Source organism: Gavialis gangeticus, unplaced genomic scaffold (genome assembly GCF_001723915.1).
Source record: "Gavialis gangeticus isolate Ggan-Ray unplaced genomic scaffold, GavGan_comp1, whole genome shotgun sequence".
NCBI classification, from domain to species: Eukaryota; Metazoa; Chordata; order Crocodylia; family Gavialidae; genus Gavialis; species Gavialis gangeticus.
The window spans coordinates 37803280-37820447 of record NW_017729031.1 but is presented as its reverse complement, the minus strand read 5'-3'; the positions used below and the strand labels follow the sequence as shown (position 1 = coordinate 37820447).

Genomic DNA, 17168 nt, shown 5'->3' with positions numbered 1-17168 from the left:
AACCTCTAGGCCTCCTTTACCATCCTGTCATGACTTCAGACTCACCTCAGCCTTTACTCTACTGAAGCTTCCATTGCAAAGCTATGGTTTGCTTATTTTAAGCCTTCAAGTTGCTATATATACGTTTCACTGAGGAGTTAGGTCTGACTATATCAGGTACATGTTTTATTGCATTGTCAGGTTGCTCTTTTCAAGTGTGAGATATGGAGACCTAAACAAGAAATGCAAATTGCTGCAGAGACTGGCTCGGGAGTTAAATGGCACCTCGTTGCTGAATGAAATTTTTCATTCAGACAGCTATACATCCTTTGGCTATCTGTGTGTTTGGACTGTGATGAGTTTGTGTCTTCAGCTATATTGGTTTTCACTGTCTGTGTCCACAAAGCACTCAATTCTGTTATGCCCTGTGCATTTAGTCGGTCATGCCAGTGCAACTTGAATGCAGTGGTTACTACTCGTAACCCATTTGCACTGGTGTAAATGGCTGTGCATACCGCAGTGCAAATGGGTAAGGAGGTCCAGAAAGTTTCTGGACCAGGAGTCCATTTTATAGAGGAATTGATCTCTCCTCTTCTATATAGGCATTTGCAACCCAGAAATATTGGGGAACCTGCAGTTCTACAGTTGGCTGATATTCAGGATGGAGACAATCATGGAAAGGACTTCTGGATCCCGCAGGATGGCTTATGGAAGTGTGTACCAACAGAAGGAACGGTCACATAAGGGTAAGTCACCCATTTTGGGGCTAGGGCATACCAAGTGGAAACTATCATGTCTTCATTGCAACTACCCTCTCTTCACTTGCCCAGAGATTGGGCATCTAGATACACCGTCTCTCACTCACAGGAGAACTTGGAAAACTCTGATTTTTTATTGATCAGAAATAGTTGGTTTCTAGATACAGGAGTACCTGCTTCAGCTAACTTTGCACACCTTCTTGGTTGCTGAAGTCAGTAAACTTTACAAAACAATAACAACTCACGGCCAGGTCACACATTATGCTTAGGATGTGTTAACTGCACATAGGACACAGGCAGCTGCTCACTGAAGCAGCAAAACACGTGAACATATTTTACTCTAGAAGCCGCAAACAAGTTTACTTTTTGGCCATTGTTACCTGAAGAAAACCAAAGCAAGCTGTTGGGGACTTAGAGGTAACTTTCAATTTCTTTCACTTGTTTAATGCCATTTTATCTACTTCAGCATGCAGGTCGACAGACCTTAAAAGTTTCTAAGAATTATGTTTTGCCCAAGAACTAAAATCAGGATCCAGGGCGAGGAGGTGTTTGTTGCAGAGAAGCAGATGGCAAGTGACAGCACAACCTTCCCCAGCGGGATCACAGTAAATTCTGAAGCCAAGAAAAAACAACACCGTGTCTCATATGAGACTTGAATAGGACATTTTGTGCCTTTTAGATATGACCCCTGAGACTATGGTATGAAGACAACTGGCACCAGAGGGCACCTCAGCAAAATGGGGATGTGCCATGTCTCATATGCCTTCCAGAAGTAACATATTTTTGTACCGATAGATTATTTACATATAGATTATGTAGTTTTTGCATTATGAAAGTCTTCAGTATGCACAGTTTAAATACACAAGACCCAGATAGATCCTCAGCTGGTGTCAACTGGCTGAGGATGTGGGCAAGCGCTGTAAAAAAAAGCAACCCAAAACCCAACACTTTCTGTAAAACAATATGTGATCATACTGTGATGTTTGTAGCAGCTTAATAGAACTGACACAGTTTTTTCAAACATCAAAGTACATTTTGCAATGGCAACTACTGTGTGTGTTTATCAATCTCAGCATGCGAGGAATGACTGATCTGTGGAACTCCATAAAACATCAAAATCCCGTATCAAATATTTTAACCATAAAATGTATGCACGAATAACTCAAGTATATCTAAATGGATTTTGAACAAGGTTGGCTTGTTAAGAAACTTACCTAGAGATCTAATAAATGTTCCAAGTTTGAAGAAAAGTGCTTCAGTTATTCTGATGTTATGATCACTGAGCACTTTTTTTTTTTTTTGGAGGAAAAAACACTTAAATAAAGTATGATTTCCTGGCAGGTTGCTTTGATGTAGCTGAGCAGAAGAAAATGGGCAGATGCATGGGCAATTGAGTTCTGCATTTGATTTTTTTTCTGCTCAGATATGCAGAGATGATAAATTTATAACTGATAAATTGAGAGATTAATAGCAAAGTTGAATGGTCAGCCTTATTTCTATCTCCCTGTGATGGCTTCAAAAATACGGTCTTTTCCCAGATCAGGATAATCTATATGTAAATTATAACAAAATATAAGGTATAGCAAAGTGCAGTATCTTACAGAGCAAGGTACACATTACTTATACTACAGGACATACAGAGCAATCATCTATTTTACTGCTTAAGTGTGTGACATGTAGTTTTCAGGTGTTTTAATCTAATATTATTCTACTTTGCCTTATGTGAAGCATGTGTACACAGCTGACCTTAAGCAGCTACATTTTCACCTACCTACCCAAGCTTGTCCTGCTGCTCATACTCAGAACGATTCACGAATGCCCTGGAAAAATCTACGTGCACTTTGCTCCATTGCAATTCAGTTGCACTGTAAACACACAGAAATGCTGCACAACCCCTGCAACTGCAGGTGGGTGTAAATCCTGACTAGCATTTATTTGATGCTGAACTGAGATAGGGATGAGGGCTGTTGGTACCCAGTGACCCAGTAGCCAAACCTGCTATCTAGGATAGGAGAGACACGGGGCATCCAGGTTATAAACTAACCTCTCCCTACCCCAGGGGATTTGAAGCCTGATCTCCCACATCATGCAGCACTAACAAACCACATACAAGGCAGCACTGAAAGCACCTTCCCATTGAAGCAAGGCCACTAGGAAGCCAAAAAGGAAAGCAACCTACAGAGAGAAGGCAAACAAACAAGAAACCTGGCCCTGTGGTTCAAGTAGGTAGTTTCTACTTTGGACGTGAGTCCTTGCATTCGTTCCTGGTTGTTTGTGCATTTTGCATGGCAGAGTCATTGATAAAACTGCACCAACAGCACTGGAGGCAGAAAGCAAGTCTTTTCCATAATGCTTCTTCACCTACTTGAAATTCCCAGCTCTGGCAGTGGGATACTAGCCCAGACTATGCTATTTGGAAAGTTTCGGAGAGGTAGTCCTTATTACACTATATACACGACCCAATGCGCCTAACAGAAAAGCCTGTGGGCTTATGTTTGGACAGGGGAAAGCCAGCATGGTAGATAGCTCATAACAAACTCCAAAGTTTCTGATTTTTCTTTGAGAAAAATAAAGCGCTCCATGTGTCCAGTGCTCTGCCTTCTCCAGGCCTCTGACTAGCACACTGCACCTTATGGGACACCGACTTTGTGACTCAAGACTTGCAAATCTCTCCTGCACCACCTCTCACGACACACCTGCTTACACAAGAGGGTGCAATGGACACACTACGAGCAGATGTTCAGGCCACTCTGTGCACTGCAGGTCAGAGTCCCCTTCAGCTTGCACTGAACTCTGGTGGACCCGTTCTCTCTCTCGGTCTTCAATATGCGATTCAGAATAGCACCTTGGCTTACATGCCGCGACCCCCAACTAGATACATCACTGTACCTGGTATTTAAGGAGTCATTGGGTAAAAATGCATACGTCTCGGTAAGATCTATAAAACAAGTTTGTTTTGAATATGGAGATTTTATTAAGTGTCGATTAATCCGGCATTAAGAAAAAGGTGACGCTGTTTTCAGCACAAAATTGCAGACCCAGTATAATGCTTTCCCCACGGTCCTGCATTTTCAGATAACATTGTGCCTGATTAACCTTAACTTTTCATTGCGTCGACTTAACTACAAAGTTTAAATGGGCAAATCCTATGCCGTTCTATCTTACAGTTTGAACTCCCTTCTTGAGACGCAGGGTTTTCCCTAGACTGTCATCTTCTATGGATGGCAGGGATAGATGAGAGCAAAAATTGGCTACGAAAGCAAAGGAATGGAGGAGGAATGTGTGTACTCTCATAACCATACACACCTAGCATTTTGCTGTTAAGAAGCCATGCTTCTTCCCCACCTCACAGAGGCATGAGATAATTTAAAGGCGGGGGGAGGGCGAGTGAAGCACACATAAATTGGAATCCATTTCCCATACAGAGAGCAATCATCATTCCTTTTCACAATGCCAAGCTCTAATGGCATCATTTGTTTTCTGTTGAACACCATGGGTAGAAGCTGAAGGAAATGGGGATTTGATGCAAGTGCTTATGTCACGGAAATGGTATTAGGATATAAAACACCGGAAGCTTTATTAGTTACCCAAAGGGGAGAGAAAGTGAATTCATGGTTTGAGGAAGATTAAAAGACCAAAACAAAACACAACCCATTCTGTTTAATACCCCTTTCTGGTCATTAGGATTTCTCTATATCCACAAGTGACTAAAGCAGCAGCGAGTGTGTCTCTGTCTTCACTGACTGAACTACCAGCTGCTCTCTTCTCATTCGCTGCATGCAAACACACATAGACAAGCCACTTAAAATTCTCAGAGGGCAGCTTCACGATTGCAAGGGATGAACGAACTGCTGGGATCATCTGCCAGGATCATTCCAGTGACATGCCTTCCTTTTAACCAGAGGGCATATGATACAAATATCCAGCCAAAGACACACGCAGATAAGAAGTTTCTATCAGAAACACTCATGCATTTCCACTACTTAGGGCAGAACTGTGGTTAGTAGGTGGCATGGCTAGTATATGGTAGTACCTGGCTGTGGGGCATATGCTGGTCCAGTGGTTGTCAACCTGTGGTCTGCAGACCTCCAGGGGTCCACAGACTATGTCGAAGGGGTCTACGAAAAAGGGCCATGATCAATCAAAAGTATGTGAATACTCACAATTACAATTCAAAGGGGTCTGGCACCTCCATTCAACATTTTGTTAGGGGTTTGCAAATGAAAAGAGGTTGAAAATCACTGAACCATAGTGCCACACTGAATGGATTGCTTGTATTGGCAATGCCATTCCCGCGTTTTGGAAATGCAGCTTGGACTCAACCTTTGGGACTCAGGCTTTGTTCCCCTATAATGTCACGTATCTCTATTTTCAGACAATGCAGGAAATTAAACATTTGCTTTAGGTGCCTGGGGGATGTGCAACTGGAGAGACGTTAGCTGTATATTCACAGAATCATGGGTGGAAGACAAGGGGGGGCTGCAAGGGACCTCAGAGGTCAGCTTAATCAACCCCTTCTCAAAACAGGATCATCCCCCACTGAACCATGCCAGCTAAGTGTCTGTTGAACCTGAATTTAAAAACTTCCTAAGATGAAGATATACCACCTCTCCATCTGCTCCAGCACTCAAAACCCCTCATATATAGAAAGCTCTTCCTAACATCCAGCCTAAATCTCTCTTGTTGCAATTTCAGGTCATTACTGCTTATCCTTTCCCCAACAGACACAGAGAATAGTTGATCACGATCCTCTTTATAACAACACTTTTTGTATTTGTGGAACATCACCAAACCCTTCCTCAGTCTTCTCACCTCCAGACTAAATCATCCAAGATCTCCCAACCTCTCCTGCTAGCTCATCTTTTCTAGATCTCGAATCATTTTCATTGCTCTCCTCTGGGCTCTTTGCCATTTGTCTACACCTTTCCTGAAGTGTGGTACCCAGAACTGGACACCATGCTTCAGGTTAGGCCAGTGCTAAACAGAGAGGAATATTTATTTCTCATGACCTGTTTACAACCCTTCTGTTAATACAACCCACATACTTGGTTATTATAACAGAGAGAAGGCAACTTCCAAATCAACCTTGTTTTCCACTATCACAATTACATTAAGTGCACGAGGGGAGGAGGTGGAACGGATGCTGACCTCTGAAATAGAGATTAAACTCAAAGCTAAATTTTTGCAGAGACTTACCTGATGAAGAGTATACTGTCGTGACTGTGTTCACATCAGCCTCTATTATGGATCTACAACTGGATTCAGTCAAGGTGCCCTTGACAGTCACAGGAGCGATGCTGGGATGTCTCAAGGCGGCCTTCAGGGGAGCTATATGATTGTACCGGACAGATGACAGGCATCCAATAAAGCCATAGGAGTTTGCCTTTGAGATGTCAGAATCAAGTCCCAGACTATCTGCAACACACCATATAACAAGAAGTGGGGTTCAAATGTGGCTCTTTGTGAGTTTTTCGTCTCCTCCAGATGTTCCCACCGAACTCATCTCACTCAATCACATCTATTTGCTCTTTTACTCAACTCTTGAAGAGGGAGACACTTGCTTTCAGCTCATCCATTGAGTGCCCCACCTTGCCCACAGCACCTGTATGGCTTATAATGAATGAAGCTGGCTCATACATAAATTGCTTCCTTCTCCTTCCTCCTACCATTTTTTCTTGCCTATCTGGGAAGCAACTAAAAACACCATGAGTACTACCATAGTTGAGCAATGATGCTTAGCATAGGGTCCTGACTGCTGGAAGCTGTAGGAAGAGAGGGGCAGGGAATAAATCATCCTGGATATACCCTACTTAAATATTATCCCATTAGCATCCACTTTGCCATTGTGAGAAAGAGAAGACTGAGCTACATGGGCCTATGACCTGGTGCAATATGGTCATTCTTATGTCCTTATATACAATTTTAAAAATTCTTATTACTTACAATATATTTTGCCAGCAGTGTTCAGTTTGACAAAAATGGACAAGACTTATTAGATCATCTGCTCCGCTTACTGATCCAACAGTGACTTATTCCCTAATGTATATTATTTAATACGTCGTATCATCTCATGTTGACTATTTTGCATCCTTGAGCTTCTAACACTACCATTAGGCAATGATTCTACAGTCTAGGAGGTTGTTCAACCTACTCACATGTCACCATTATTGTTTGTTTTATTAGTTATTCCTAAAAGCTTGGGTCGAGGGGCCTAGGCTCCGCTGTCCTGGGAGCTGCACCACCAATCTGAGAGCCGCTGGGGTATCTACAGATGAAATATCAATGTCTGGGTTCTTTCTCAAGCTGCAAGAGAAATAACTTGACTAATCCATGCATTTGTGTTTAAACTTGTCATAAAAAGCCAGTTCAAAGTCCACACAAAGTCACACAATGCAGGGAGGCTCAGAGGCGTTTGAGAAAATCAGTGAAGGATAGCGAAGCTGCATTCTCTTTCTTAGGATTCCCTTTTTATTTACTTTCCAAGCACTGCAATTCACCCTGCTTAGAGGTCTGTGACTCAGTATACTTCATATATCAAGGTCAATCAGAAACAAAGCAAAGCAGAGCAAAAATAGTTGTTGAGCAAGGGCCCAATGATTGTTCAAGGTTAAAAAACTTACCTGCAGGCAGTTAGAAACTCATGGTTTATAGCACTGGAAATCTGGATTCTTTCCCTGTTCTCTAGTTTGTTATAACACATTAAAATTGCAAGGCAAATTATGACACATTCAAATTGTAAGACAGTGGTGTGACAAAATGGTGCTCTCAGATGCACATCCTGAGTTTGTGCAAGCCTACTGACCCCTGACTGCTGAATGGGTCCACCCGGGTTATTAACTTGCCCAGAAATTATGATTTGCCACAGGCAGTTTGGCAAAACAGCAGAAAAATCAAAGGAAATTGGGTCTAAATAAAAGGCAATTTTGTATTACAAAGAAATATGGTATAAAAAAGAAAATGGTATACAAAAAAGGAAAAGGAAACATGGTATAAAATGGCAAAGGGTATAAAAAAGCAAAAGTGATCAAATGCTTTGACAACAGAGTATGGTAAAACAAAACTCATAAAATCCATACCCTACATCCAGAAACCTTATAGGGCTGTGAAAATCTTGCTATGAACTCCTATAAAAATCTTCTGGGATCAACCTCCCTCAGTCACAGCTAACTCCACCAACCGGGGACCCCCATTCTCCCTCTTCTCACTGACAGCCCCCTTTCTAGTCACCCTAGAAGGAGTTGAAAGTCCTTCCTAATCAGACTGGAGGAGATGCATTATTGGGAAAGCCACCAAGTAGCAGTCCCCTCCTAGAATCAGTCGTGGATCCCCAAGCGACTGAACCATCCCCAAGTGACTGCAAGTAGTGAGTAGGAAAATATTGATCCCTTCCTTGTTTTTGCACTCTTCTGTTTTATACACGTTGTGAAAATGTCTGAGAGCTTATAAAACACTGAGTGGAAGTCTGGGAAATCATCATCTCAACGTGTTTGGCTCTTGAACATTAGACACTATTGTGCACAATCTGCAACAAGTTGAGTTGCCCAAATTCTTGTTGTCAGCACAGTTTAATATTAGCCATTGATAAAAAGCACTTCTTTACAGGATGACATAGTCTTATGTATGTGTATTATGAGATGGCTTTAATTTCACCATCTCACATTATCGTTTCCAGAAAAAAAAACCCTTGTTTAGTACGGAGGATGGAAAAAAAAAGGTGACAGAATCTGTTCCAGTAGCAAGGGTCAATCTAACGTCTCTTAATTTTGTACGCTTGAGTATGCTACCTAAAAACGTTTTGATGAAATTTTAGTATGCATTTTTTTTTGTTTACTACAGAGTTGAAATGGCTCAAGACTGAATTCCACATTACCCTGTGCAAAATCAAGTTTATTTTCTACCGATGGGGACTTTTTAACCATCTTTACTTTTCCCCGAGCCTGAGGAAGGGTGCATATTCCTGAAAGCTTGCAAAGAAAGATAATTTTTTCGGTGTGATTTCTTACTTGGTCTAATTAATGGTATCATCTCTGAAGCAAGAGTTATAGAGTTTTGCATTTCTTTTTGTCTCAGACCAACACGGCTACCAAATACATCCCATGTTACCCTTTGGCACTTATGGATGCCGATCACTGCATGACAGTCAAAGATGGATTTAGAGGAGAAAAGCTTAGTAATTAGCTTTTGAGTTTCTGCATGAGAACACATGACACCTAACTGTAGCTGTTTCTTAGCAACTCCATGTGTAAGTGTTAGATGTCACTCGGAGGGCTTTGCTGGAAGGAGGTGTGCCATAACGGCTCAATCTGTAAAGGGTGCCACGATAGCAATTGTCACGTGGCCAAACTGTAGGTGCAAAAACAAACATATGCAAAACTTAGTCATAGGCACCAAGAAAAATTATATGCAAAAATCTAGAACTCTTGGTTCAAAGATGATACCTTTTATTAAACCAACAAAGAAATAGCAACCCCCCCCCCCCCAAATGTGTCTTTTTCTGCCAGCTTTCAGGCTCTCACACCTGAAAATGCTAGTATTTTTCTCCAAAAGAGGATTGGGGAAGGAGTTCTCAAGGGAAGCATGTTTGTCTTCAGTGCTGGAAAAACTCCTGGCCTTCACGAATGGACTCTGGCCTTTCTGAAACCATCCGTGTACAGAAAAAGATCCGGAAGATGAAGGAATTAAATGAGGTAGGCCGTTCACAAAATACATCACTGGCTTCATACTTCTAAAGAAAACTTCCAGAAGAAATAGTGAAATATTGATTCAGAGCATTTTCCATCTTCACAGAAGTCAGAAAAAAAACCCTCAGTAAACATTGCCAACTTTAGCATTTCCTGCTTCTTTGCTGTCTCCGGCATAGGAGATGAATATATCTTATCTTTCAGCACCAAAATATTCAGTGTGTTTACTTCATTTCCTTGGTATCAAAGGGAAAACCCAAAATTTCTTTTTCATGGTAACTTGAAAAACTTACAAGACATTACATGGCAGGTTTATTACTTATTTTGAAATTCGTATGGATTTCAAAGGGGAGGGGGGTGGTTATTTGCTTCGGGGACTTAAAGTCCCCAGTGCTGCTCCCATGCTCCAAAATGCGGAGGTCTGGCCATGCCCTTGTGCTCACTTTAGATCCAGCCCAGCACATACGCACACAGTCAAGGTATTTAGCTATGAGAACAGCTGACTGAGGGCTGCAAATGGACTCTCCACCACTTGAAATCAGGAACAGCTGGCTTTCTAAAGGACATGCCAGCAAAAGTTACTGGACTCAATTACTCTATAATACTAAGGCTTGCGCTATAGGGGACTTCAGATGAGAGGATTAAAACTGTCCCTTCTGACCTTAAAATCTGTGAATCCTCCAAAGCATTTGTTTGACTCAGTAAATTAAGCCCATCCAAACGCAGTGCTCTATTCTTGTCTTCTGCCATTCCTGCGCTGCACATTTGTTCTCAGTCCCTCAAATTAAGTCATGCAGTACGACTCCTGTGTCAAGGGGTAGAGGAGGAAGAGAAGGAGTCCATCTTCGATTTGCCTTGCTCAGCTTGTAAGTAACTTAGCTGTTCTCTCTCATCAACTTGACTTGTCCCATGCATTTAAAATGCGCAATTATTCAGCCATCTCTGTTGGCTTGCACGTTAGTTGGTCTGTGCATTCGTTCTTCTGATTATGGATTAAAGCGGCTGGCTTCTAGCTGGATCCTGGTGTTCACTCTTTGAACACAATTCAGCAATTCACCGCTCCCATAAGCTCGCATTGTTCTTGCTCTTTTGCCATTCTGACTTCTATGTATTTACAAGGACTGCCTTTGAAACTGGGGATTTGCTTTTAATATTGAGTTACTGATTTTCAGGATTCTTACAATGATTTCAGCACCTTTTATCTGCCAAACCATACACGATTTCCATTTTCATCTGCATTATAACAAAGCGGCCGTTTTGTACGTCCCTTCCACATATTACACACCTGAAGTAAAACCTGAAATAGAAAGTGCATGCACCAACTGCAGAGACTTCCTCAGCCTGACGAACGGTTTTTAAACCTGAAAGCTTCCTAAAAAATTTTTTCCAACTTTTTAATTTGGTCTAATAAAAGATATCAGATTCACCCACAGAACCTTGTCTGCCTATGTCCTTAGACCAACACCCCTTAAGTATATACCGCAGTTTGAAGTCCAAATGCCTCCATCATGGAGTTCACTTTACCTGTAAGTGAAATACAGCTACCTGTAGGGTACAACGTCTGAGCTGCTTCCCAGTGCAAAAGCAAATTAAAAAACAGTACAGGACAATGTGAATATTATGGCTAATTGAAATTACCTGTGGGAGCTTTGGCAGATGTAAGCTGATTAAGCAATGAGTATTTCAGTGGGACACTGAGATTATTGATCTGAACTCTGACAGTGGAGTGTCCTAAATGACCACATTTTTAGGGCTTGGGTTCTTAGCATTGAAGTAGAAATCACATCTCCTGCAGCATTAAGCAGGAGTGTTATCCTAACTTTGACTCGGGGGGGATAAGTTGCACTTCCTAAGTCACCGGCATCACTTGTCCAAGACTCTTGGGTTTTATTCCCTGGCCTCCTTACCAATCATCCAATGAGCCCAACATCACTGACTTTCTATGGCCTGAAGGTGGTGGAGCCAAGTCAAATCAGGGTGACTTTCATATCATCTGTACAATTCTCTTGATTTCTACAGGCGATTCAGCTGTTCTTTACTCACTGAAAGGGAAAACCTGCCTTTTCTTCTAGATGCTTGTCAAAATGTGGCAGTTTCCAGCTGGTTTCTGCTGACTTTGTTAAAGTGCTGTTCAGTATGCAAACAGCATCACAGGAGGGAGAGCATTAGAAATGACGCCTCTGCGAAAGCAGAGAGCAGGCAGCCCATAATGGCCCTTAATGCATTCCCCAAGGGTTATGGTCAGGCTTTTGGGAAAGCTGTGGGGACACTTGGATCCCCTCAGAGACACTTGGGGTCCCTTTTGACTCTTCCTACCTCCCAGTCTCTGGTGAAGCTGAACGGGACTTAATTTGACAGCGGCAGCTCTGTAGGCAGGAGGAAAACTGCAGAAATATTGCAAAAAAGTTGATCAGAAACATCAGTCTGGGCTGGCAATTCTCAAGGCAAGTCATGATTTCCCATATTAAAAATCACCGAGCTTGCTGATGGGGCCTTTCACCTGGTTGGCTGCAAAAGCTGAATCATTTAAGAGACCAGAGTGTACGCTCTTTGCATTGGGGGATGTCTGGGTTGTGCAGGGCTTAGTACAGTCAGGCCAGCACTCCTATGGTCATACAAATTAATAACCACAAACAGGAAGGCTTCACACTTGTCTCCTTACATTTAGACTTGCAGATCCCTGCCTGACACTATCACAGCTTGGACACAAGTGAATTGGCAGTACATTTTGGCACCAAAGCCAGGCAAAACAGCACACCCAGGCATGCCGGTTTCCTAGAGAGGCAGCTGAAAATGGAGGAGCAAGCTCTCAAAGCCTTGCCAGAAATATGCCTGCAATTACAAACCGCACTTCAGAAGCTAAGAGGTTGATTTATCTTGCTTTACCAGCTAAAATAACAATATTCAAAGGGCTACAACAATCTTTAAAGACTTGAAAAGTTTCCCCATTTATTCTCCATCCTTTTGAAAAGCTGGATTCTTTCCTCTCTCACACCTCACGCTGTTAGCGAGGGGAAGATGCTGTATCAAAGGGACTCTCTTTTGAAGGTGAGACTAAGGGAAATCTCAACCATGGACGTTCTCCAGCGTCCTCCTTTTCCTCCCAAGCTATGTTTAAAAGTCTGTTTCATGCTCCTGACAAGCATCAACATGGCAGCACCGGAAAACCTGTCATAGGCTTTACTGCTGGGGACACCGATTTCATTGGGAGAGGGTGCAGCACCCGTTAAGTGTTCCCATGGTGCCATTTATCTCTCTTTTAAATGGACCACTGCTAGGATGCAGCAAGGGTGTAATCCACTGGCTGAAGCAATGGTTGGGCTCTTTACTAAGCCCGACAGACAAACTAGAAACATCCCAAAGTGGCTAGACAACCTTGGCATGGTTATTTTTTGGCCTCTAAACCAGGGGCTGGATTTGATTCAGTGACCTAGAAGTAAAAGACTCTTTTGGTCTCAGTTCTGCATCTATTATTGAAATGCAGAGTTGACCACCAAACTTTCTAGCTCATCGCATCAATATCCGGCTGCAGCCTGCCACAAAACTGAGACACTCTGCTGATTCTGAGCTATAAGTGGGAAGAAACAGAAGACACGTGTGAGAGTGATTCCTGATGTGCATTAGGGTAGCTTTGGGCATGCCTGGGTTCCTAGCACAAATATACCCCAAAGCCAGCAGATGAAGCCCTGGACCTTGTCAGGATTTCTCTTGCTTAAGTTTGCCCTGGGATGGTACAGCTCCACTACATCTGCTCCTATTCCACCTAGTCCAGTTTCTCCTATGGAGAATGCAAGGTACTCTAGGTGCATCTACACATGCTATTAGCATGCAGCAATAAACTCCAGTGCATATTGCTCCCAGGCACTGTGTTTGCAAGAGCAATTGGGAACGCAGCATTTTGAGCCCTGGCTAGCAGGGAGTCTGGGGGGTCAGCCTGCCATCCTGGGGCTGCTCTGACCCGGCTTACTGTGCTCTGGAGGTGCTGGCTGGGGCACAAAGGTACTCAAGTGAGGGGCTAGCTGGTAGGCAACCCCCACACCAAAGTATCCCTGTGCCGCAGCCAGCCCTGCAAGTGTCGACACGCGTGTTGATGTGCAATAAAGAACTCCACCATAAGATAGGACTTGTGTTTACAAGTACTAACCTATGGTGGAGTTAATTAGTTTCCTATGGCCTAATAGGGCCACACATGTAAATGCTGTGACTTTGGTGTGGAGCTAATTTGCAGCTCTGTAAAAATGTCTCATATAGATGCTCCCTCTGTGTAATTTAGTGAAGCCCACGGATACTGGTGTGGGAGAGGAGTGGCAGATAGGACTAAAAGACATGTATTCCCAAGCTGTGCTGGGACACAGATGGACATGATACATCTTCCATTGTGCCAAAATTACAGAACATTTCATATAATGTGAAATACTTGAGGACTCTGAGCTCATTATAACATACGAAGTAGTAGAACTCTTGGTTCCAAAATGATACCTTTTATTAGACCAACTGGGAAATCGCAAGAAAAAAATGTCCTTTTCTGCAAGCTTCCAGGCTCAAAGTTCCTTCATCAGGCTCTGGGAAAAGTACAGATGCTAAAAGATTTTTAAAAGTCCCCATAGTACACCCCTGAGCTCATTATGAGTCACTCAAGCTAATTTTACACATGGCCCCCTCCCCACTCCACAGATCATCTAACAGCTAAAAACAGACTTTGCTTCAGGTTGCATTGTGACATTTGTTAGGTGTCAGAAGCTCTGTGACATCTGAATCCTAATGTGTCATAACACAGCCACCCCTGCTTGATTTCTACCGGAGCTCACAATACAGTACATTATACAGTACAATACAGCCATACTATAAGATGCAATTGATGCAAGAAAAATAAAGAGATATAGCTGATAAAAGAAGAATACATGGATTCTTTTGAAAAGAGACAGCTGCAATCAGTTCAAGTAGCAACTACTCAGAGTAAAAATAAAGCTCCTAGATAAAAGATGATGGAGAGCAGGAAATTATCTGCAGACCCTTCTTCTGGGCAGTTCTATATTTAGGGAAACAGAAAGATTCTCTTTCAGGATTATATAAAACATCGGCAACAATAGATAAATTGTGTCAACCCTTGAATTATCTGTTGCAGAACCACAGGTGTAACCTGTAGAAAATCACCTTCTCCTCCCCTCTCCTAGTCTCTTAGCATCATCACCAAAGATACTTTGCTTGGAGCAAAGCAGCTTTGGGTGCCTATACATGTGCTCCGACACTTTCTAGTTAGAGTGTACCAGAGCAGGCTTGATTAATCTAATCTTGATTAGACTAATTAATGCCCCACCATGTCTCACCATCTCAATGTTTTCAACACCCCACATTTCAAAATGGTGGTGGGGGCGCTTTAACTAAAACTCGTTGAACAAACTTTAGTTAAAGAACCCCGCGGCCATTTGGAAAAATGGGATGCTGAATACATGTGGTGCTGCAGTGTTTTAATTAGAGCAGCTGTCCAGGAGTTGCTCTAATTATAACACCCCCTCCACCCCCACAAACCCCAGAGCATGTGCATAAGTTGCACCTTGGAGATCTGTTTGTCCTGGTGGTCGTGGCCCATCTAAGGAGGTTGAGAAAGCAGGGGAGGGAGGGAATAAAGTAACAAGGGCAGTTTTGAAGAGGTGACAACATGACAAATAAACAGATGGAGGCAGGGGAGTGGTGGCTGATGGGGCAAGTGATGGAGTCACCATTCTGTTTGGTCTTTAAAAGCTGTAAGTTTATATTCAATGACTGAACCTTTTAATTCAGTAAGAAACCTACTACATTTTCAACTACAGAAAAGGTGACATCTCATACATAATTTTGACTTCACTCCTCCTCTTCCTCCATCTTCTGCTTCAAACCTCTCCTTAAAGAGGCATGTCTTTAGTGCAGCTTCCTCCCATTGATAATACCTGAAATAAACCTGATGTATTTCCCCCACCAATATAATACTCATATGTATTAGTCTGTAATGGTTTGAGGGTGGGCACATTTATCATTTCTGGCACAAGATCTATGTTTTACTGTTTATTTACAGCACTGTATGCATTTTCTCTCTGTACAATGCTTTCCCAATAAATGTATTTTTCAATGTATTACACATATGTGGCCTGATCCCACCATCATGGAGGTAAGTGGAGAGACTCTAATGTGGCTGGACCAAGCCTGCATGGAAAGAAAGTGATCCATGAAGATGTAGTATTGTGTATAGATTTTTCTAGCACAAATCTGGGACATTCTGATTACTCATGACTGGAAAAGACACATGTAAATTAGAGGTCAAAAAACCTTTATGCTATGCATCCTCAAGGAATTCTTAAGCCCCTATTTTAAACATTTTTTCCCTACTCTGGTACCACTCTATCACTGGTACCATGCGGGTCTCCAAAGAAGCGATACGTAGGAAGCTAGATGCTATTATCCCAATAAGTCAGATGCATTCACAATAAATATGAACACAAGGACTAGGCTTTTCTGGCAATGAATGAAGAATTTTCATTAGTTTGTTAAATGAAATTGAAGCAGCTACCATGAAAAAACCAGGCATTGCATGGATGAAAACAAAATATATTTAGAGGCTTGTAAAATGGTAAGGTCAAAACCAACCCAAGCAAATCAATCCAACATTTTCCACTGGGCTGTGTGATATCTCTTTATAGATGCACCTGTATGCATGAACTCTGCATAGAGTCTCTATAGAGTAACCCTAAGCATAACTGCAATGCATGTGATCTAGTTAAAAGCACCAGGGCATGAGCAGCAACAGAGGTGGTCTTGTTTGTAAGGCACTAAACCAGAGGGAGAACTGATCTATGTTCCACTCTTTGCCAAAGACCCTCCTCTGTGACCCTATGAGCAAGCTATTTGGGATCTGAATACAGTAGATATGAAGGGACTTTTACGGACATCAGTATGATTCATCTGGGTCCTCCTGTAACTTCAGCCTTGTGTCTGTAATTGATAGCAATGAAATGTAGAAATAATAACACTTCCCTTTAGCAGAGGGATTCTGTGAGGATAAATTCAATAGATGTTTGGGAGGCAGTTGAATAGTTCTCCACTGTATTTTCTCTCCTTGAAAGATAAGTTTAAATTTAGATCCATCTCAGATACTTACACAGCCCCCACTACAGTAGGGTCTGAGTGTCTCACAAGCTTTAATGCATTTATCATCGCACAACTCCTGCAATGTAAGAAAAGGCTATTATTCCTAACCCCCATGGTGGAACAGGGATACAGGGCGCCCGTACATGACACTGGCTTTTTCTAGCTAAAGATCATCTTTAGGTTTATTTCACTCTTGCAATGTACCACGATGATTCCCGTTATTATTTTGCATGTAACACGTTGAATGCTCATAATTGATAAATGTGCTATTACTAGTAAAAAAATGCTAGAGGGCACCAGGTGGGCAAATTGTGTCAGAACAGGGAAAATGGCAATTTTAGCATTGTGCGAGAATATCCATAATGAAATTTTCATGATAAAATTAAACCTGGTGGAACAATTAGCCACGTTTAAAACAAAACTTGTTTTGGGAAACAAGCAAGAGAAACTTACCCTCCTGCTAGCTGACACCAACCCAGACATAGTGGGGCTCACTGAAACGTGGTGGGACCCCATGCACGACTGGGCAGTGAATATCAAGGGCTATGGGCTGTACAGGAGGGACAGGACAGGGAGGAAAGGTGGGGGCATGGCACTCTACATTAAGGAGGAATACACATCCTCGTCA

General features: G+C 42.3%; 1 protein-coding gene across 1 annotated transcript in view; it reads right to left on the bottom strand.

The window, feature by feature from the left end:
* CNTNAP5 (contactin associated protein like 5) overlaps nt 1-17168 on the bottom strand; it is a 573569-nt gene that overhangs the window by 14491 nt on the left and 541910 nt on the right. The window contains exon 22 of the mRNA XM_019522627.1: nt 5934-6152. Within this exon, the coding sequence (XP_019378172.1) occupies nt 5934-6152 (219 nt within the window). The remainder of the gene's footprint in view (nt 1-5933; nt 6153-17168) is intronic.